The sequence below is a fragment of the Amaranthus tricolor genome, chromosome 4 (assembly GCF_026212465.1).
Source record: "Amaranthus tricolor cultivar Red isolate AtriRed21 chromosome 4, ASM2621246v1, whole genome shotgun sequence".
NCBI lineage: Eukaryota > Viridiplantae > Streptophyta > Magnoliopsida > Caryophyllales > Amaranthaceae > Amaranthus > Amaranthus tricolor.
Window position 1 is genome coordinate 14,111,959 of NC_080050.1, and position 23,062 is coordinate 14,135,020.

At 32.9% G+C, this 23,062-nt stretch overlaps 1 protein-coding gene across 7 annotated transcripts; it reads right to left on the reverse strand.

Moving 5' to 3' along the window:
* Positions 1–721: 721 nt before the first annotated feature.
* On the reverse strand, positions 722–11,842 carry LOC130809898 (beta-amylase 2, chloroplastic). 7 transcript variants are annotated; one of them, XR_009040963.1, is made up of 10 exons: positions 11,508–11,842; positions 6,675–6,743; positions 6,258–6,461; positions 4,265–4,459; positions 3,885–4,049; positions 3,376–3,636; positions 2,742–2,960; positions 1,906–2,125; positions 1,443–1,826; positions 722–1,157 (listed from the first exon to the last, which is right to left on the reverse strand). XR_009040963.1 is itself a non-coding variant. In XM_057675754.1 (9 exons), the coding sequence occupies exons 1-9, from the start codon at positions 11,763–11,765 to the stop codon at positions 1,512–1,514; spliced, it is 1,683 nt and encodes a 560-aa protein (XP_057531737.1). In that variant the 5' UTR covers positions 11,766–11,842; the 3' UTR covers positions 1,318–1,511. The 7 variants fall into 7 exon arrangements, 2 of the variants coding, with proteins under 2 accessions (XP_057531737.1, XP_057531738.1); XR_009040962.1 differs by having other exon boundaries at positions 727–1,157; positions 1,443–1,603; XR_009040964.1 differs by lacking the exon at positions 722–1,157 and having other exon boundaries at positions 1,318–1,603; positions 1,736–1,826.
* Positions 11,843–23,062: the final 11,220 nt, after the last annotated feature.

The following is a 23,062-nucleotide window of genomic DNA, read 5'->3' on the forward strand; positions in this document are numbered from 1 at the left end:
AGAATTGAATGTGAAAATCTTTTTGATTTATTTCCTAAATGTCGAATCGAAGTTTTAGCGGTTTGAAAATAGTTTATGTGAATGCCGAGATCAAATTTTTAAAACACATCTTGATAATACCTTCACTATTAAAGACCTAGAAGACTTATTTTTTTTCCTTAGTATAGAGGTAAGTCTTCAAGAAGAGGGAATAATTCTCACTCAGCTTAATTAATGGCAGCACGTCAAGCATGTCGTTACCCCTCTACCTCTAAACATTATGTTGTCTACTAAAGAAGGCACTATCTTTGAAGATCCCACACTATAAAGAAGTTTGGTGGGTAAGTTGAATTTTTCGACTAACGAAGGCTACTCTATACTAAACAAAGTCTTAGCCAATTTATGCAAAAAAACCAGGGAGTTCACATTGGAAAGAATTGCTTCATACATTAAATTATGTGCTTTCTACTTGTGAACAAGGCATTAAATTACAAGGGCAAGATAAACTTATCCTCCGAGCATATTCAGACTTTAATTGGGGATCTTGCGTTGACACACGAAAATCTATTGCAGGCTATGTTATGATGTTGAGAAACTCTCTTATAAGTTGAAAAGGCATGAAACAACAGATTGTGTCCAAGTCAAGTTCAAAAGCTGAATACAGAGCAATGGAAAGTACAATATCAGAACTAACTTGACTAATTAGATTACTTCAGGAACTTCATGTTCAAATAAGCATGTCAGTCACTCTTTTTTGTGACAATCAATTAGCTATTTTCATTGACAAAAATCCGATTTTTCATGAGAACTAAACATATAGAATTTAATTGTCATTTTCATGGGACAAGGTTATAGAGGGAGTATTACAATTGTCTTATCTGCCTACAAGAACTCATTTTTATTTACAAAAGTTTTTCCCTCTATGCACTTTAAATAGCTATTAGACAAACTAGGCGTTTTTAACCCCAAGTTTGAAGGGATGTTTAGCATGTTGTTCTTATATCTCAAAATCATCAGCAACTAGCATCTTCAACACAAAAGTGGCACAATAGCATGCAGTAAGAGAGCATCCGCAGCAGCATTCTTGAGGTACTTCATTCTGAGGCTTTTTCGGCATTCTGAAGTCTATTTGTGCTTCAATAATATTAAGGGTGTTCAGCCTTCCTATATCAAGGGTCCTGATTAGTTCAATAGGATTAGTTAGGATTGTACACAAAGTTAGTTATACCTAACTTTTATGTTTGTTATATAAGTCTGTTAATCTCAAAACAAAAAAAAAAAAAACAAGTATCTTTTTGCTGCTCTTAGTTTCTATATAAATAAGAGCTTGTATGGGCATTTGTTATGAAGATTTTAGATTAATAAAACATCTTTTCTTATGTTCTTTTCCACCAATTCTAACACCAACTCATTGTAATATATACAAACTTACATTTTTTTTTTAAAATAATAATGGATCATACCAGCTAGCATTAATATATTATTATAAACACGGCTTGACAGATGGCACTATAGTTGAGTTGTATGCTGTTTTAGTAGGCTTCAGATGGAAGTCTGAAAGGCGGCTCCTGATTTTCAGGTAACGATCTTCCCACAAGGCAGTTAAGATCTGGGACTGATTCTCCTGTCAAACAATTCTGAAACATTAACTCGTTTGAAAATCACTGTGTATTATATCATCATTTGAAATGACACGATTTCGTAACTACCACCATTTGACTTGGCAAGGTTTAGGCCAGTTCTCCTGAGTCCTGACCTTTTTAATAGAGTATTTTTGCAGATAATTATGCGTTCTACTTATTCTGCAGTGTTCTCTTATGCGTAAATTAGTGATTGTGAGCTGATGCCTGGAAAAAACAGGGAGATCTATATAGATACCCAACAATCTGTTACTAAAAATGTTCATGAATACATAACAAAAGATACCATGCATTCTCTTGACAAATCTTTCGAATTCCAAGAAGTTGGATCCCTCCATTAATTCAGGATTGAGCCTGAGATAAGTAAATGCGGATAAATGCTTTCCATCAGGATCATTCTGGGGTTTGGCATTTTCCAATATTTTGTTATAACCCTCTCTGTCAAAGCAAGGAAGAGCATTCTCACTAGCAACTGGTATACAAACATCCCAAGCAGCATTCAGGACCTGAAGTCAAAGAGCAAATGTTAAGGATCTAATCTAAAAACTTAAAAAATTTTAAAATGTCATAGTTTCCAATATTAAAAATAAATCGATTTCTGCTCACAAGACAAGTTATCAAAAAAAAATATCTAAAGCAAAGTCATACAAGCTCTAAAGCCTAAAACAATGCATCAAATCATATCTGCATTTCTTGTCTTTTCTTATACTTCTATAATGCAAGTATAGTAATCTCTATAGTAGTGTGAACCATCAGGAGGTTGAATCCTATCAATTCAACCTAACATGTTCATCATCAATAGTAGATTAGTTGACACCAAAATTTTTATCACGGGCATTACTAAATCCAACATGTATACAAGTTAGATGGACCTTTCGAAAAGATTATCAAACTAGCATTACTGAGTCCAACATACTAACAAGTTAATATACAAGGTGGGCCTCTTAAAAAGATCATCAAACTGGTCACACCAGCTGGGAAAAGGCGAGTAAAAAAAGAACCAGAAAAAATTGGTCTAATCAGGTCATTTGATCTCTTTACCACAAAAGTTTCTTGGAACAAGTCCCTTATCCCTACAGGATAGTACAAATGCCAATTAAAGTCAGTCCTGTAATAGATTACCTGCCAAACCAATCCCTCTGGATCTGCTAGGGCCTCAGGGAACACCTCTTCTTGATCCATTGTGCGTAATTCCACACAGGTAAAGTTCAGAGCAACCCCATGTTTTTTTAGCATTGCAGCTATCGGAGCATACCCATCACGATTGCAAGGATTGTAAAACCCAGAAGTCAGCTCAGCAGCATGACTAGCTGTCTTGTACCACCAATGAATACCTGAGAGCTGCAAACCAATTAAAGCTCGTTATTAGAAGTAAAATACTTTTTACTAGCAACCTTGCACGGCTCATTTGGTTGTTAGTACTAAATGGTGGTAATGAGAATGATTTATAGCGAAAATTTTCGTGAATTTACCATGTTGTTCCCATGGTGATAAAACTTTGATAACAAAAAGCCTTTTTGTTTACAATTTTCCATTACCACATAATACCAAATCTCTAAATGGTGATCATTGAAATGAATTTTTTGAAAAATTGAAATGATTGAAGTTTAAGCATGACCAATAAACTTGTTTTTCCCACCAAAATTACACTAGCTTTCTATTACCATTCCCAGCAATTATAACACTAAACGCGCCGAGTTATAATATGCTTGGCAATCACAAATGTCATACTGGGGTTGAAACATTGCGTCCTCACCTTAGCAGCAATTTTACAGCCTTCAAAAGCTAGGTTTGCCAAGGCAAGTACACGATCTCCATGATCAATGAGAACCTTTGAATACCACTTGAGAAAGAATCTACCATAATAACTGTCATAATCTCCACCATCTCTGAAGAACCCTGTCTTGTCGGGCCAAGAATTATAACAGCCGGCATTTTCAGGAGCTCTAGCCCAAGACAAATGCCCCCTTACTTCAGCTGCCTTCTGCAGACTCTTCAGTAGATACTTGTCATAACACTGCAACAAGACATGTTTTGAATTATGTTCAAGGTTACCTCTATGTACCATTAGGGTATTGGGGAAGACAGTTAAAGATAGTTGATAAGTAGTCAACATCGTAGAAACAACTTTATTCGAGGTAAGAATAATTCTCAAAATTCTTTTTTATTGTATTTATTTTAAAATTATGTATTGCTTAGAAATAGGATGTATTTAAATTGTTTGAGGAGGAGGAATCTTCAATGCATATACAGCCATGTTTTTACCTGAAATCCACCAATGCCTGGATACTTCCAACCATGCTTTGCTGGATAGGATGGATAGCGTAGCTCCCCACATGGACCAAGCCCAACCTCTATCTCACATATAGTTCCACTCACAAAAAAGTCATCAAATTCCACACGGAAGCTTCTCATATAGTCAAAGTACACCTGTTTAGTCACTAGACAAGTTTCAGAAGTACAGTGACATACCACCAAAATTAGGGACTTCACAAATACAAGGTACCTAACAGCAACAACCACGGTAATGTCATGAACATTTTCCTCTCTTGATGCAATTTTAAAATGACTAAGTTCGGGCCATATAAGCATAATCATGTTGTACTTACAAATAACAAAAAAAAAAGCTTCAAAAATAACAATACCTCAACCGCCGTACGACCTCTTAGTACACGTTCTTTGTCAATCCCCCAGGAGAGGCATTCTGTATTGCGCCTACCTTCTTGATCCGTGAAATATATATCAGGATTATCTTGACCTAAATCTGTGATCCAACATGGGAGTGGAATGTGCACGTCATCCCCAATATTACCTCCACATTCATGGAAAGACATAACCACCTGTTTTAGTAAAAACACTTTATATGGATCGTGAACCATAAGGCGATATTAATCAGGCTTCCAAATTAGGAACTTGTAAAAGAGGTCTTTTTTTCAAGAATATCTGTTGCATGTTACTGCAGTAAAGCTTCCTGAGTCCAATCCTACCAGGGCAGCAATCTCAAACAAGTAGACAAAAACACAAATCACTCCTAACAACGTATAAGTAAGAGGTAAGAGTTGAACAACAAATTTTAGAGTTTCAAGTCTACTCCTATTCAAATGATAGCTCTAAACACACGCTCTCACACTTAGCCGTACAACAACAATGCCAAAACCTTAATCCCAAAAGATAGGTATCAACATATTTAACTTTTCCATTAATTTCGATTTTTTATTATCTAAACCCGTGTATCTAAATGTTCCTTCTCCACTTCTATCCTCTAGATTTTCGTCGGTCTTCTCGCACTCTTTATAAATTTTCTAATGTCCTTATTATTTCACCAATACGGCGTCATTGTACATTCCCAAACTCTTTATAAATTCTCTTCCATCTGATCCTCATTTTTTGCAATACAAATACCTAACGTTTTTTAAGTCTTTGTTTTGAATTTTATCCCTCAATTTATTTTTGCTAATACATCTAAGCATCCACACTTTTGATAATCTAATCTTCCAAAAATAATTCTCCCTCAAAGCTAATAGTCCTATCCAAATCCAAATAAAAGTAAGGGAAATTTCACATGGTAGCATCGAGCTTTCGTGAAACGCCAGCGATAGCACTTTTGTAAGATTTTTCCACATGGTAGCATACAGTTTATACCTTATCTAACTACCATAGCATTTTTCGTTAAATTCTTGTCAATTTCCATTTATTTCACCATTTTGACATTTCTACCCTTATTAAGTGTTGATTTTTGTCTTTATAATTTGCCCTAAACCATTTTTATACCCTCAAATGTTTAGTTCACCGTTTAATTCACCAATTTGAATGAAAACAAACACTTAAATGTTCTAACATCAAAATGGTGAATTAAATATTTGAGAGCATAAAAATTGTTTAAGGCAAATTATAAAGACTACAACCAACACTTAATAAGGATAAAACGTCAAAATGGTGAATTAAATGGAAATTAACAAGAATTTAACGGAAAATGCTACGACAGTTAGATAAGGCATAAACTGGATGCTACCATGTGGAAAAATCTTACAAAAGTGCTACCACTGGCGTTTCATGAAAGTGCGATGGTACCATGTGGAATTTCCCTAAAAGTAATAATAACTACCTAAACACATATACAATATCCAATATATTCCCACTCATAGGCGGATCTAAGTGCCCTCATGTGCCCTCACGTGAGGGCACTGCATTTTAAAAAAAATTTATTTAATTGGTTACAATAGGATTTGAACCTGCTACCTGTGGGTTGTGAAGCAAGGTCTAACCAGCCCTGCTATTCATTTTCTAAACCAATAAGGGATTTTATGCACTTAATATGTGTTCAGAGATATACAACAAAGGTCAATAAAATGTAGTTACAATTTCTAATACCTATTTACAACATAATTAATTTTTCTTAATTATCTTTTTTTACGGTTTAGCAAAACATCCAATTGAAAATATTAATTTTATATATACATTTATGATGATTTGAATTTTTTTTTATCAATTATGCTCCCAATGAGTTTCAATTCTGGATCCGCCACTGAATCCCACTAACCTTTATGAACCTTAGCAGCAAGTTCATGGAAACTACACGATGCAAGCAAAAGATATATGTTGTAAATATCTTGACAAGATCACGAAAAATTAAAATACCTGTAATTTAAGCCCAACACCATGCACAATTTGAAATAGCTTCCTGTAACCACTCCAATTGTAATGTTGCGGTGCAATTGCCTCTACTATGCCCCACCAACAATCAACCATAACACCATCAACATTAATTGACTTTAAAACTTTTAGTTGCTCAATGAGATTATGTCGATCCACCAAATCACAATTCATGTCAATGATACCCAACTACATAATAGAGACATGAGAGGGTATAATCAATTCATTTGAGGACTTTGCGTTTTGTAACAGAACAGAACAAGTGAAAATGTAAAAGAACGTTTGTTAGCATTAGTTGTGAGACTATAAAAAATACTGCTCTAAAGTCAATGGAGGATATGAATCAATTTGGACAATCTAATGAGAAAAACTAATAAATGCAAAAGAACAAGCAAAACTTACAGGCAACATCACGTAGACAGGAACATAAGGTGTTCCAGCATAATCATGTTCCGGCAGCTTTGGGATTGCCTGTACTAACTCAAAAAATTGAAAAAATTGTGAAATTGACTAGAAATAAGCGACTCAAACCTATTTGACGTGCGGGAAGTTGGTAGCCTACAAATAAAAAGCCTAACGGGATTTTAGAGTGGACGAGCTACATTTGACGATAATCGAAAATGAAACAAGATAAATCTAATAATGGTAAACCTTCACAGTTGATTAACATCACAAAAATAATGAAGAAACTAAAAAAATAAGAGAAACGTTTTTATAGATATACTTCCTCTATATAATATATGTGAACTAATTATCCCTAAAAGCTTTTAGATCTTGGGGAAAACTACAAAAATATTTCATTACCCCAAGTCATTAAGCTCCCACTTATTTGGAGTTTGGGTGCTACATATAAGATAGGTTTGTTGCAAAAAACATTCGAAACAATTCACATAAATAATTTTCACTTTACAACATGTCATTTTAATATGAAACATAAGAAGCATAAACATTTGGCTCATCTTTGGGAGAAACGGAGCACTTAAATAAATATAGAGGTCAACATTATGGTATCAGATTATGGCAAGACAATTTGTCGGTTATGAATCACAAAATCTATGAGAACATTACAAGTACTGTCGTCTATAAGTCACAACTTAAAAGAGTCTTCCTACTATAAGTTACAATGTTACATTACACATATGCATGCACAAACACACCCAAATTCATCCTTTGTCCTTCGAATTAGCAAACTTTGCTATTATTTTCTATTCAGTTTGCTACATTTGTTAGAAGTAATGTGAAAAATCCTAGACAAATCTAGAAAACTAATGCAAGTGGTAGACTTTAAGCTATTTAGACAGACTAGCCTAGAATGACCTAGAGTTAGAAAATATCCTAGACGTAGTAAACTCTAGAAATGATTAGAAACAAATAAAAAAAAATGGTGATGTAAAGTCAACAATGCACAATGCCAGTCCGCTGACATGCATTAGGCTATAATACTTGATTACCTGTGTATTGCAATCCAATCAATAAGAAACCAATCAAATACCTTCTCAAAGCATTCTATCTACATTAGGTATGAAAGCTATAAGCACACCAAATACACAAAATAAAAATAATCCAAGGGGAGCAACTTTTCATATTTCCCATTACTAATTTTTGAGGGAGCAAGGATATTCATCGATCAAGGTTATATAGAGAAAGGATGAGGCATGCAAAGATATTCAGCGACCAAGGTTATATAGAGAAAGGATGAGGCATGCTCAGAAAAAAGAAGCAAGAGGAGGAAAGGACAATCGATGCCAACGCCTTATATTTGATGCAAAAAGCGGGTTCAAACACCATCTTCCTAAGGATTTTAAGGGCTGACACAACAAATGAGGCATGAGAAATTTTGCAACAAGACTTTTATAGATAGAAATGTGAGAAGTACTAAACTCCAATCTTTAAGAAGTGCTTTTGAAAATTTAAAATGAAAAAAAGGAGAATTAAGGAAAGGTAATTCATCAAGGCAACTGAAATTGTGCATCAAATGAAATCATATGGAGAAAATATTAAAGATTAAAATTTTTAAGAAAATATTATTATCATTAACTAAAAAATATAATAATATAAAAGATCAATCAACAATTTCAGTTGAACTACTGAGGGGATCTTAGAGTGCCTTGAACAAAGGAAGAATAGACACATTAATGAAGAAGATAAATAGACGACTCTACAAGAAAATTTTAATTTTAAGTATAAAGATGATAAAATCATCATCATCATCATCGTCATCGTCATCGTCATCGTCATCATCATTACCCAATATCCCGCCCGAAAGCAGAGTCTGGGTGAGGGAAGGTGACGGACAATCCATACTCGTACTCCCTTCAAAGGGAGGACTAGAGGAAAGCGGTGATTTTACCCCCAAAATGTAAGAGCCCTGCAAAAGGATGATACAACGAAAACAAAAGTTCGAAGACTAAATTATTTTGTGAACTTTGTAAGCATTCAAACCATGTCAATTATTACTTCATAGGAAAACCACAATGTTGTTGTGCAAAATGTTTATTTATTGGCAATAACTGTAGGTCTAAGAATAATGATGAAACTGTCAATTTTAGCGAACAAAACAATGAGGAGACTCTTTTATAAGAAAATGCAGGAATATTTCTTAAGAAGTTTGGTGACATGAGTACCAATAACACAAAATTTGGAGACAATAATATTTTTAAGGACTAAAGTGACATGAGTATTGAGCACTGGTTAAAAAAAAATGGTTGAAGATCCGAGTTTAGAAGAAGTTTTGTAACAAAAGTCCCAGCATAAAAAATGTGCATTGGGATAAGAGAACAATAGAAAAAAATTAAGCAAGATCAACAAGTGTTGGTAACATGAGCATCAATAATGACTTAATTTTCTTTGCATAAGATTTTTCATATTATTTCCATAACATTTCCCTACCTTGTATGGAAATGTTCACACCACTTTTTTTCAATGTTCTCATCCAACATTTTATCCCTCTTTAAATATCATACATACAACTTTAGTGCCCCTAATATTCCTTAAATCTTTGTGTAGGGTTTAACCACAATCCCAACTATAAACTTTGACTAATGTTTAAGTTATGGTGACTGGAGTACACCATTAAGGATGTGCATTAAGGGTGTGCAAATTAAGTGTGCTTAATTATGTATGTTAATGCATAAAAGTTATGGGAGCAATCGAGGTGAACTTTGATGATGTATGTAATGGTGAGAGTAATGATGTATATGAAGTTTATAATCAATAGACTTAATGAGGAAGTGCAAGAGTTGGCTCTGCAGTTATATGCTCGAATAAGGCACTCACAAGTTGCCCTTTGCCTTGAACGAGGCAGAAGATTAGAAGCTTCCAGAGAATGAAAAGTTTAGAGTGCTCAAACGAGCAGGATAGGTGCTCGAATGAGCACTCAACAGCAAGCAAACAGTGACTGAAGTTTTGGCCCGCTCGAACAAGCGGCTTGGCTACAACTAATTCTGGTTCAGACTGTTGATATGTATGATGATGATTGAGAAAAAGACCGGTAGGAGCATTAAGGCATTAAGAACTGACAATGGTATAGAATTTGTTGATGGGAAATTTCTTCAATATTGTTCGAAAGAAGGTATTGTGCGGCATAGAACGTGTGTGGAAAGGCTACAACAAAATGTTGTTGCGGAGAGAAAATGAACAAGACATTGTTGGAGAGAGCAAGGCGTATGCTAAACCAAGAAAAATTGGAGAAGCACATTGGGCCGAAGCGGTGGCTATGGCATATTACTTGATCAATCGATCGCCTCATACTGCCTAGAAGTTCAAGTCCCCATAAGAAGTGTTGTACAGCACTCCGGCAAATTATTCTAGTTATTATAGTCTTTGGGTGTCCGGCTTACATTCATATAAGTGACGGGAAATTAGGACCTAGGGCTAGAAAATATTGTGGGGTATGGAGTGGGTGTAAAAGGGTATAGGGTGTGGTGTGAAAAACTAAAGAGAATAACAACTTATTGGAATGTTGTATTTGATGAAAATGTTGTGTTATTCTCTAGTGTAGAAAAGCCTGTGTCTAATGATGTAGATACTCCCGAATTTCCGACGACGCACAAGAGGGGGTTCAACCTCCCAATATTAAGGAAAAAGATGATGATGATGATGATCAACAAGAGAGGTCTTCTCCTTTGTCCTCTACAATGAAAAAGAGGAAGACCGTGGCTCCAAGAAGGTACATTGAAGAGTGAGATTATGTTACTTATGCTCTCAACATTGCTAGTGAAGTCGAGGCGGTGAATGAACCTAGTACGTACAAGGAGACTATGGCCTAAAATGACTCAAGGAAGTGGTTGATATCTATAAAGCAAGAGATGGAATCTCCTACCAAAATCAAGACTCCGGATATTGTTGAAGCACCTAAGAAAAATAAGAGTATTGGGTGCAAGTAGATATTGACGAGGCGGAGGGTCCTTCTAATAGTGTTGCCCCCATCTACAAAGCTAGGATAGTTGCTAAGGAATACTGTCAAATTGAAGGTGTAGATTTTCATGAGGTATTATCACTGTTGGTGAAGCACTCTTCTATAACCAAGGTAGTTGCTATGGCATAGCTATGCGATATTCATAAAGCAACCAGAAGATTTTGAGGTCGCCAAGGAAGGACATGTGTGTCGGTTGAAGAAATCATTGTATGGGTTGAAGCACTCACCAAGGCAATGGTATAAAATTGATTTGTTCGAGGTAGAGAATTTGAAAGAGTTGCAACGCTTCTCCATGGTGATACTATAAATGTGTCAACTCCTCTTGCTTCTTCAAATTGTCCAAGAAGTTGAGTCCATTAAAAAAAAGAGAGCAAATGGTAAGAATTCCTTAAACTTACACTGATGATAATGCTATATATGCTACGATATATTGATATGTTATAGGCCCAACATTGCTCATGTCGTTAGTTTGGTGAGTAGATACATGTCTAATCCAGGTAAGGGACATTGAGAAGCGTTAAAGTGGTTGTTGAGGTTTTTGAAGGGTACTTCAAATGTGTATCTTATGTATGGGAAGATACTTCTCAACCTAACTCCAAACCTCTTATCATCTATCTACTTCATAATGTTTTGTCAATGTTGGAACTAAAATCAAGCTTAATCACTATAAAACCGCAAAATTAAGAACATAATCAAATTATTAATTATCACATACGCTTAATTAAATAATCATTATTTTATCAAAAATGAAATTGAAAATTAACCAAATGCTTAGTCATGAACTCATTACAAGTATAAATAAACGACTAACATATTACCTCTTTATCTTCCAAATTATCTACTGAAGAACATTCATCATCATCACTACCCGCAACGTTGACAAAGGTACTTTTCAATCTCTCACCTTCGGTTTGAAACTTAACCCATCTCTGAGTCTTGTATCTCGATGACCCAGAACTCGCTCTGAGATGAAATTTGCGAGTTTTACCCGAAATTGAACTCGGACGAATTGGGCTGAGTGATAAGGTTAGTTTACTCAACAGCAGTGTTGTTGTTTGAAACGGTGCCGTTGCCATATTTGGGAAATCTGTTTTAGAAGATTAAGAAACGAAGGATAAAGAAGATCAAAAAATCTGGAGCGTTGAGCAATCCAAGAAAAAAAGAATTAGAATCTTGAAGTCCATGACACATATTTTAGACTTTAGTGCCAAATATCCGAGTTAGGAATATGGGATTTATTAATCAATCTAATGACTATAATTACTTGATAGAGTTTAAAAAGAAATTTAATATTTTATTTTTATTTTAAAATAGATGTCAAAATTCTAATATTAGTAATAGAGAAAAGTAATAAAAAGGATCCTAATACCAAATAACTATGGACAAATTATTTATAAAGAGTTTCAGGATGGCTTAATATGGTTTTGACCCAATATTTAGTTTTGAAACAAAAGTAAAAAATAATTATATATTCAATTAATTTATTTTTAAAAATACATTAGTTGGGCTGTTTGTATGAGACCGTCTCACTATGAGACGGTCTCATACAAAACATTCTCATTCGTTCTTGAAAATTGTAATATTTATGCGAATTAAATTGTTAGAATTGGAAAAATAAGCAAATATTTAAATTACGTTTCATGATTGGTTTTTAAGGTTTTTTAGCTATTAAATTGCTTAAAGTAGGTCAAACTTATTTTGTTTCACACGAAACTAGAAACACAAGACTAATTAGTACTCCCTCCGTTACTTAAAGAGGTTCTCTTTTGTCATTTTGAAATGTTCCAATTGTTGTTTTCATAGAGAATTTTTCTATTTACATCACAAATTTTAGACAAAAATAACTTTGGTGATCCTCGTTTTAATATATTAATAATGTTCATGGTCCCCACATATCTTCAACTAAATTCATTTTAATATTTTTATATTCCTTATGATACCACATGTTCCTCACTAACTTTATAAAAAGATTTTTTTTTTAGTTGTGTTCTCATATTTTTTTCCACTAATTTTCTTTTAATATTTTTTTAATATTTATGTTCCCCACTTTTTATCCATCAAATTTATTATTAAATAAAATAATATATCCACTATCTAAAAGATTTATTTTTCTTAAATTCCCTTAAACATTCGTTGTGTGAACTACATTAAGAAACAGAAGGAGTATATATTAATGTTTTAAAATGGTTAAAATTTAAAATATAGGCAAATGCTTAAAATTACATTCCATGGTTGCTTTTTAAAGCTTTGTTAGCCATTAACTTACTTAAACTAAGTTAAATTGTGATTTGTGTGACATGAAACTTGACACACAAAACTAATTAGTGTATATTAATGTTTTGAAATGGTTGGACATAAAAAAATAGACATGAGTGTGAAATTACGTTTGAAGGTAGCCTTTTTGAGGCATTTTAAACAACAAACATGCTTAAACTTGGTCAATCTTAATTCGTTTGATATTAAACTTGGAACTAGAGATGGTCATGGTTCGGTTCAGACCGATTCGGCCACCGGTTCGGATTAAACTTTTTTGAACCTGAACCTGAACCGTTCATGACTGGTTTCGATTCGGTCCTGGTTCGAGCCCACCGAATCGTGAACCAGTTCCGGTTCGACCGAGCTTTTTTCGGTTCGAGTCGAATCAAGGTTCGGTTCACGACCGATTCAAGGTTCGATTCAATGCTAAATAATTCGTTCAAATTCAAATTATTTTTTTATATTTATAAATATTTATCATATTAACCAATAATTAAAAAATAAATACAATAAATAATGATCAATACACTAATATATTATCTCTTTAAATATTCTACAAAATTACAAATAATACATAATTAACGTATTAACTAGAGAGTAAAAAAAAAGAGGGGGAATGGACTTGGACTTAGTATAAATACTAAGTTGCCTACGTATCCCAAAGGAATTAAAGTCCACGTAGTTCTGTTTACGTATCTTTTTTTTGTTGTAGTTGTTTGTAGTTGAAAAAGTCTAATCAGAGTCGCTTTCATCTTCTTATGGGGAGATCCTATCGATGTATCCGTGTCCATCAGCATCAACGGGTCATCATCGTCCTGATCATCATCATTCCTTAAGCCTTGTGTTCTTTTTTCAGCTTAATCCCAATCCTTTTTGCAGACGCACATTTGGATGGTATCTGGAGCAAGTCAAGACCTCTTTTCATCTTAAACTCTTCTACCTGCACTAAAAGCAGACTCCATAGCAATAGTGGAGGTCGGAATGGCAAGAATGTCCTTTGCAATTTTAGCCAAAATGAGAAATTTACCGGATTTTTGTCGTCACCATTTTAGGATTTCGTAATCTTCTTAGAATTCAAATTAATGACACAAATAATCATCTACTTCCATGGATTAACGGGTGGAGTTAGATGATGTAACAAAGCGATTTTGACTATTGAGAATATTAAAAATAAATGGATCATATGTTTGTATACCTTCAAATGGTGCATTATTACTCTAAGTCCCCGAGTTATATATAGAAGCATAGTAATTGTAAAGATCATGTAAAATTCTTATACATGATTCAATATAACCATCAACATTATAAGTAGGTTGATTGAGAGAAACATAATAAAATTATAATAATTTACGTAAACCTTCTACCCTAACAGCTGGATCAATAATACAAGCAACACCATAAATAGAAGGAATATTTTCAAAGTATGATCACCATTTTCCATCATATCTTGTGGCACATCCTTTAACACATCAACATTCATATTATTAGTAACCTCATGTACTATTCTTATGCATTCTAAAATAACTAAATGAACGTTTAGCTGATATGCATAACAAAATATTTTAGTAGCATGATCATAAACAACAAGAATTTTATGAACTAAAATAGCAAGGCTCCAATGGGCATCTGTAATCATGGTTGTAGGATCATTAATACGACTGTTATATAAATAAGTCAGAATTTCACGATATTGAATAGCTTGAGTTAACAACTTATAGGTGGAGTTCCAACGTATTGGTGTTTCTAGACTAAATTTTCTCTTTGGCAACCCAGCTTCCACACACATTTTTTTAAATTTTCTTTTATACTTTCTCTCTTTCGTTGTCCACCTAATTACCATTCTAATAGGATCTAACAATGTTGATAATTTCTTTATACCTTCTTGAACAGCTAAATTAAGTACATGCGCACTACATCTAATATGTAAAAACTCACCACTTAAAATCTTAGTAAATGAAGATTCATGCATCAAATATTCTATTGCCTTAGTGTTTGTCGTTGCATTATCAACAGAAATAGAAAATACTTTATCGCACAAATTATATTTCTTAAATGGCCATCATACGATTGCTGATGTTCAGTATGTTTCTCCTCCATTACCTCAAAAGCAATAGTATGTTTTTGCAAGTACCAATTCTCATCTATCCAATGGGCAGTAACACACATATAAGGCTCACCAAAACAAGAGCTCCAAGTATCAGTGGTTAAACTAACATGATTATCTAAATTACGAAACATTTCAATTAATTGAGCCTTAGCTCCTTGATAAAGAACTTGAGTGCGACGCTTAAGGGTGTTTCTAGAGACGGCTCTAAATTGTGGTTGTAAAGAGACTCTAGTAAAATATTCAAAGTTTTTACTTTCTTCATACATGAAAGGCATTTCATCCCCAATCACATATCTACTAAATTCATCAATCATTATGTTTCTATTATAAGAGAAAGGCATACCAGTGGCAGGCATTTCACTTGCATACCCGTGGAGTTGTGTTTGTCGGCTCCTGCTTGCACTAACACTACAACTTTCCTTTGTGATTCCATGCTTTCGTGATAAATGTCGAGCAATTGTCGTTGTACCTCCATCTAATATGTAATACACAAGTATTAATAAAAATGCAATTGTAATGAAATGCTAATAAAATTAGGAATTGAGTTACATACCTTTTTTCATAGAGTACTTAGACCGGTTTAACTCCAGCATTCTTACAAATATCACAAAACACATCAAAGCCCAGCTCGTCAACTTTAGCAACCTTGGAACAATATTTCCATATAAAGAAAATAGGTCTACCACCACCTTGACAAACCGAATTAGAAGGTTCATCAACCTCTTCATCATCATCAGAATTAAATTCTTCCACTTCATAAACTTAGAATATAAAAGAAACCATAACTAATTATACATAATATATTTATCAAACATCAACTACACTTCAATTAAACATTAACATTAATTTATTAAGCTTACCTGTATCTAGGGTGACTCGTCGAGCACCTGACCCCGACGCAGTCGATGATTGTCGAGATTTATTGGCATTTAGAGGAGTTGTTGCTCCAACGTCAAGTTCCACCTCTAATGCACTACAAATTCCAAAATATCATCAATATTGAAGTCATCTTCATAGTTTGTAATTGAAGGTGTTTTTGATGGATCTGATGAAGCTTTGCTTTTATGTTTACTTCTACCGGAAACAACCTTTGAAACTTTTTTTGAAGCTTTTCTGAGGAAAGAAGACATGATTGAATTGCTAATTAAAGACTAATTATTATGCTAAAAAGAAAAAGAAATAATTAGAGACTATTTTTTGGTTACTTAAAGATCAGAGAAAGAAATTAAAACTAATTTTTTTGTTAATTAGAGAGAGAAATAATCAGAGACTAATTAATTTACTAATTGTAAAAAGAAGTAGAGAGTAAATTTCTTATAGAGAATTAGAGATGAAGAGATGTGAGGAATAAGTGAATGTTTGGGTGGGTATTTATAGAAAATATGAATGGAAAAATTCAAAATTCAAAATTCAAAAAAAGAGTCGTTGGAAGGATTGGTTCAACGGTTCGGTTCGACTGGTTCACCGGTTCGAATTGGTTCGATTTAATGGTTCGAATCGGTTTGGTTAAGTGGTTCAAACTGGTTCAGTTAAATGGTTTGAATTGGTTTAGTTCGGTTCATCGATGCGGTTCGGGCTTTTTGAACCAGTTCAGTGGTTCATCGATTCGAATCGAATCAGTTCAATGGTTCGGGTCTAGTTCGAATATTTTTTTTTTGAACCAACCCGAACCAGCCAAGCATACCAGTTTGAGCCGGTTTAAGCTCAATTGTTGGCCGGTTCGAAATTTTTCGAATCGGTTTGCGGTTCGGATATGAATAAACCGGTCCATGGACATCTCTACTTGGAACTTAACAGTAACTAGTATATATTACTTTTTCAAAACGGTTAGAATTGAAATAATAGGCATGTGTGCGACATTAAGTTACAAGGTTGCTTTTAAATACTTTTTAAGCCACTAACTTACTTAAAATAGGACAATCCTTATTTGTTTAACATGAAACTTAGCGCATATATATATATATATATATATATATATATATATATATATATATATATATATATATATATATATATATATATGTATATATATATATATATGTATATATATATATATATGTATATATATATATATATGTATATATATATATATATATGTATATATATATATATATATATATGTATATATATATATATATATATATGTATATATATATATATGTATATATATATATATATGTATATATATATATATATATATATATATATATATATATATGTATATATATATGTATATATATATATATATATGTATATATATATATGTATATATATATATATATATATATGTATATATATATATATATATATATATATATATATATATATATATATATATATATATATATATATACACACATATATATATATATATACACATATATATATATATATATACATATATATATATATACATATATATATATATATATATATATATATATATATACATATATATATATATATATATATATATATATATATATATATATATACATATATATATCTATATATATATATATATATATATATATATATATATATATATATACATATATATATATATATATATACATACATATATATATATATATATATACATATATATATATATATATATATATACATATATATATATATATATATATATACATATATATATATATATATATATATATATATATATATAGGGGAGGAATCCAATTAGAAGGGTGTTGAAAATGAGAAGGGTAAGAAAGACTCTACACCCTAGATTTCACTAAGATAAAAAAAATCCATGGTCACGATTGAGCCTAAAACACATAATTATAAAAGTAACTATGTTACACAGAAAAATAACTATGAAATAAATTTTTAGAACGATCTTTGTAACACCCCTGAATTTCCGACCATCTAAACGGAACCAAAACCGTAAGGGAACAGAGGAAATTCAGGTGTGTTACATGTAAAATAAAAATAAAAATAAATTAAAGAAAAAAAGAAAATAAAATATAAAAAATTAAAGTTTGATTGGTTTAATTTAAAGGATTATAGAAAAACTTCCAAATAAAATCGTGCGGAAATTTCGGCAGCATCTGCCTTGAAATTGGACGCACCAAAAGAAAATAAACGTGCACTAAAACATAATCAAGAAGAGGCAACATCGGCCTTGTAATAAAGTACCACGGCGGAATGTTCATCGCCTAATCCTCTGTCGACATGCTAAGCATGGATCGTGGTCCTAAAGTAAACACTTGAGTTTGAAGAAAGAAAAAGAACGTTAACTATTTAAATCATACAAACCACAAAAACAACGCAGCGGAGATAACTTATACAAAAAGGAGGACATGTGCCTCAACTCAAAACATAAACAACCTGAATGAAAATATACTACAGGTAAAGTCAAAACAATAAGATTATTACACACTTCAAGACTCTCACTCATTCCTCCCGTATGCAATGCATAGAAGCTCCATCACCTGTAATGTCTATCTATGATGTCCCTGCTGCTCAACGTAAGATCATAGACCAACGCGTCATAGTAGGGCCATCAAAGACGAGCCATCAACAATGAAAACAAACAGTACACGTCAGTAACTAACAACATGTTATATATATGACCAACAATCAATATCCACATAACGAGATAAAGGAGGTATTCCACTATGTAAGTATTAACTCTAACTATTTCTCATTTCGCTGTACTTCTAAATGCCTTCACCATTTTCCTTCTCTTCTTTGATTTCATATATTCTCTTATGTGACAAGAGGCCACCATATTGGGGTTTGCAACACCTACATGGTAACACCTCAGCCAAGGACGGTGACGGCCATGCCGGCGCCCAATGGCAAAGTATGATCATACCCCCGTACATCGACTATATACAGATGATCCATGCCTCCGGGAACTAAACCAACTGGGGTACCAATCCAGTGGAGTCACAATAAACAACCAACTTAATATCTCATCAATAAGGGACTCATTCCCATTTATAAAACATAATTCAAAACTTATCAATAAGGAATCATTCCCATTCCATCTCATATAATCCAACATTCCACTCTCACGACATCAAAACCCATTCTTTACCATCTCTACAAACCGATCCACACTTGAAACAATAACTTAATAATGTTTAATAGTAAATCATAGTCAACATAACTCATATAATATTGTTACGCAAAGAAAACATATTCAAGATGCATGTAAGAGTTAGCTACTGCGTGTACTTACCTGCAACTGCAAGATAACAAGTCGCAACAATCACTTCGAAGGACGTTCTTACGCCCCTCTTAGTACCGTGCACCTATACATGTTCAAAGTAAGACTAGTAAGTCTACTCGACTTCCTATACACGTTTAAAGTAAGACTAGTAAGTCTACTCGACTTCCTTTAGGAGCTACTTGCTCTACTAAACACCTTACTTCGATCCTTACAAGCCACAACTCATATGAATATGCAATCTAATCATACACACAACATGTTTACTCACAAACAATGCCATCAATCAATCTAACTATAACATCAATTTCCATTAAATTCTACAACAAGGCATGTTCAAGGGGAAAGATTCAATTTATACACTTTTGCAATGTAGCCTTAAATCGTATAATGTAGTGTATTACACTCGATTCTAATGCATGATGATAATGATTTTCAATCAAATTTGTTCCATTCCTCCAGGTTTGAGGTGACAAAGTATAACAAAACGAAGCAATTAGTAGCTTAGACATCTCAAAACCATACAAGAAATTAATTTGACAACAATTGCATACTTACAACATCAATTACACATCAACGATGTTTCCACAATTACAATGACAACACTTAATCACCGCTAGCGACACATGATACAAAAATTCTTTATTAGTAATTTTATGTAATAATTCTTTATATATAATTTTATAATAATTCTTTATTAGTAATTTTATCAATAGTTCTTCATTAGTAATTTTATCACTAATTCTTCATTAGTAATTTTTATCAATTATTCTTCATTAGTAATTTTATCACTAATTCTTTATTAGTAATTTTTATCAATAATTCTTCATTAGTAATTTTATCACTAATTCTTTATTAGTAATTTTTATCACCACCAAACCAACAACAATAATCACATTCACCACCATTACCATAATTAATTTATATTTAACTATTAAAAGTGACCAACAACCTTAACTATTTTTAATCATCAAAACCACCATTACTAATCAAAAATAACACTTATCAAGAGCTTTTATAATTTATCCCAATATCAAAAAATCACCAAAGTACATAAAAGTAGTACATATTACCTTCAATTTCATCCCCAACACAAACCCTGACTTATTCATTTTCAATTCTCACTTCTAACACTTACCCATTACAAATTCTATCAAGATATAAACTATTTAAACTAAGATTCATGAATTTACTCAAAACTTTAACCATTAAAAGCACTAATTTAAAATAAGGATGAAAAAGCTCACAAAAATGGAGGAGAAGAGAGGAGAGGTGGTGGGACAGCTGGCAGCTGTGGTGGACAGCCTGGCGGCCGACTGGTGGGAGGTGGCGCGGCTGGCGGTGGTGGTGCGGGCGGTGGTTCAGCTTGGTAGTTGGTTTGGCTTTGTGAGTGAGGGAGATAGAGAAAACAAGGGACGTAAGAAAGAAAAAAATGTGAAGGTTTACATGAGGGAGTAAATACATTTTAAAACTTTACCCATAATATACTTGGGTATATTATCTACAAGACCAAGTAAAAAAAATAACCCTAGTCCATACTTAACTTTAATTTATTTTAATAATAATGTTAATAACAATAATAATTGACTACTTAATTACAAGAAAAAAAATAAAATGTATATATTTAAAGGCTAATTCAATTATTCGATAATAAATATATTAAAAACATTTTTCTAAATTATTTAAAATATATTATTGACGTAATAAATTGCGGGGTGTTACAATCTTACTTTATAACACAATATCCTTTTTTGTATATATAGTAACAAAACAAAATCAAACAAAAATCCTCCTCATCCTTCTTATTTTAAAATCCTTCGTATTTGATCATATATATATATATATATATATATATATATATATATATATATATATATATATATATATATATATATATATATATATATATATATATATATATATATATATATATATATATATATATATATATATATATATATATATATATATATATATATATATATATATATATATATATATATTAAAAATTAGGAATATATAAAGATAAAGAAGTAAGAACACTGAGACTTGGGAGCCCCAAACCCGCCGACATAAAAAATCCCGCGAGGGGAAAAAGCCATTGGAAGAGAGGATCAAGAAACAGGCCACTCAAGACAGCATAGGAGTGGACTATGCAAACACCAAATAGAAGAGCCAGACACCTTACACACCATACACAAACATAGGAAATAAAAAAATCTACACCTTACACACCAAAAATAGGAAAAGAACTCTCCATCATACCTTAACTACAAAAGCTGTTAAAATACATAACTACAATTGTAGGCCGAAAAAAACTCCAATATAGATTATAGTCGACAAACAGCAGGGTTATGAATAAAGCCTTGAGGAGACCAGTCGGCAAAACCTATCATTTCCTTGGCCCAGATTCCAATTCTAATTTTTAACGTGCAGACAAAATTATGAAAATCAGGAGTCCACATCTCGAATTTTTTTTTATTTCTCATATACCACTGAGACCAAATTACACAGCCCAATATAAGTCTCCACATTTTTTTCCATGTTGGACTCCTCATCAGACCACACCACTCAACGAAGAAATTATTGCAACGATCATGGAGGACGCCTTTGATTCCCCAGCACCTTAAAATTTCCATCCATGTACCCCAAGCGAAACTACATGTAAATAGAATGTGGGAGTTCGATTCCGCTTCCAAGTTACAGAAGGGGCACATAGCCTGCTGGGTATCAATGATCCCTATTTTTAAAAGAATGTCTCCTATTTTTAGTTTCTCCATATTTGCAAACCAAAGAGTCAATTTAGCTCTGGGAGGGATAAAGTTTTTCCAAATTATATTTATAATAGAGTTGGAGAGGATAGGCTCGGAAGAGGTGTACACTTTATCAACAATGCACTTTAAGGGATAAGAAACATCACCTGATCCTTTCCAGAAGACACCATCAACAGCTTCTCTTCGGGGCTTCTTGTGGTCGATAAGGATTTTCAGCCTAACGACTTCTTAATTCTCCCATTCATAAAGCATTCTACACCATCTTAGACTCCAACTCCAATTCCCATACTGGTACTCATCCAGCTGATTGATGTAGAGATTTTTCTGTAGAGATAAAGTAAACAATCTAGGGAATGCCCTTTTTAAAGGGCCAATTTCGCACCACCTATCATGCCAAAAAAGAATAGAGTTTTCCCGTCATACATTCAAAAGTATACCCTCATCCACAATTGATCTGATTTTGGTTGTATCAACATCACAATTCAACAATTGAGCCCAAATACCCTCCTTAACATTTCTAAAAACATCCGCTGAAGCTTTCAACCCTTTGATATTATGAACAGACATTAGAATTTTTTTCCAAAGGAAATTATCTAATTTGGAGAAATGCCACCACCACTTGAATAATAAAATCAGGTTTTTATACATAATATTACCAACTCTAAGTCCTCCCAAATTTTTTGGAAGTTCAATCAAAGACCATTTAACTGTAGGAGTAGATCTTTTTTCACCAATGCAGTCACCCCAGAAGAATCCTCTTTGTAATTTCACAATTTTCAATGCAATGGATTTTGGCATCTTAAACATACTCATATAATATACAGGCAAGCTATTCAGCACACTTTTTATAAGAGTAAGTCTACCTGCCCTGGAGAGGGTTTTAGCTTTCCATGAAGACAGTTTATTTTGGATTTTAACCAACACTGGCTTCCACGCCGAGCATCTATTCATATTGTCACCAAGGGGGAAACCAAGATATGTAAAAGGGCACTTTGCATGGAGACACCCAACGCTTCTAGCCAAGTCCCTAGCCCA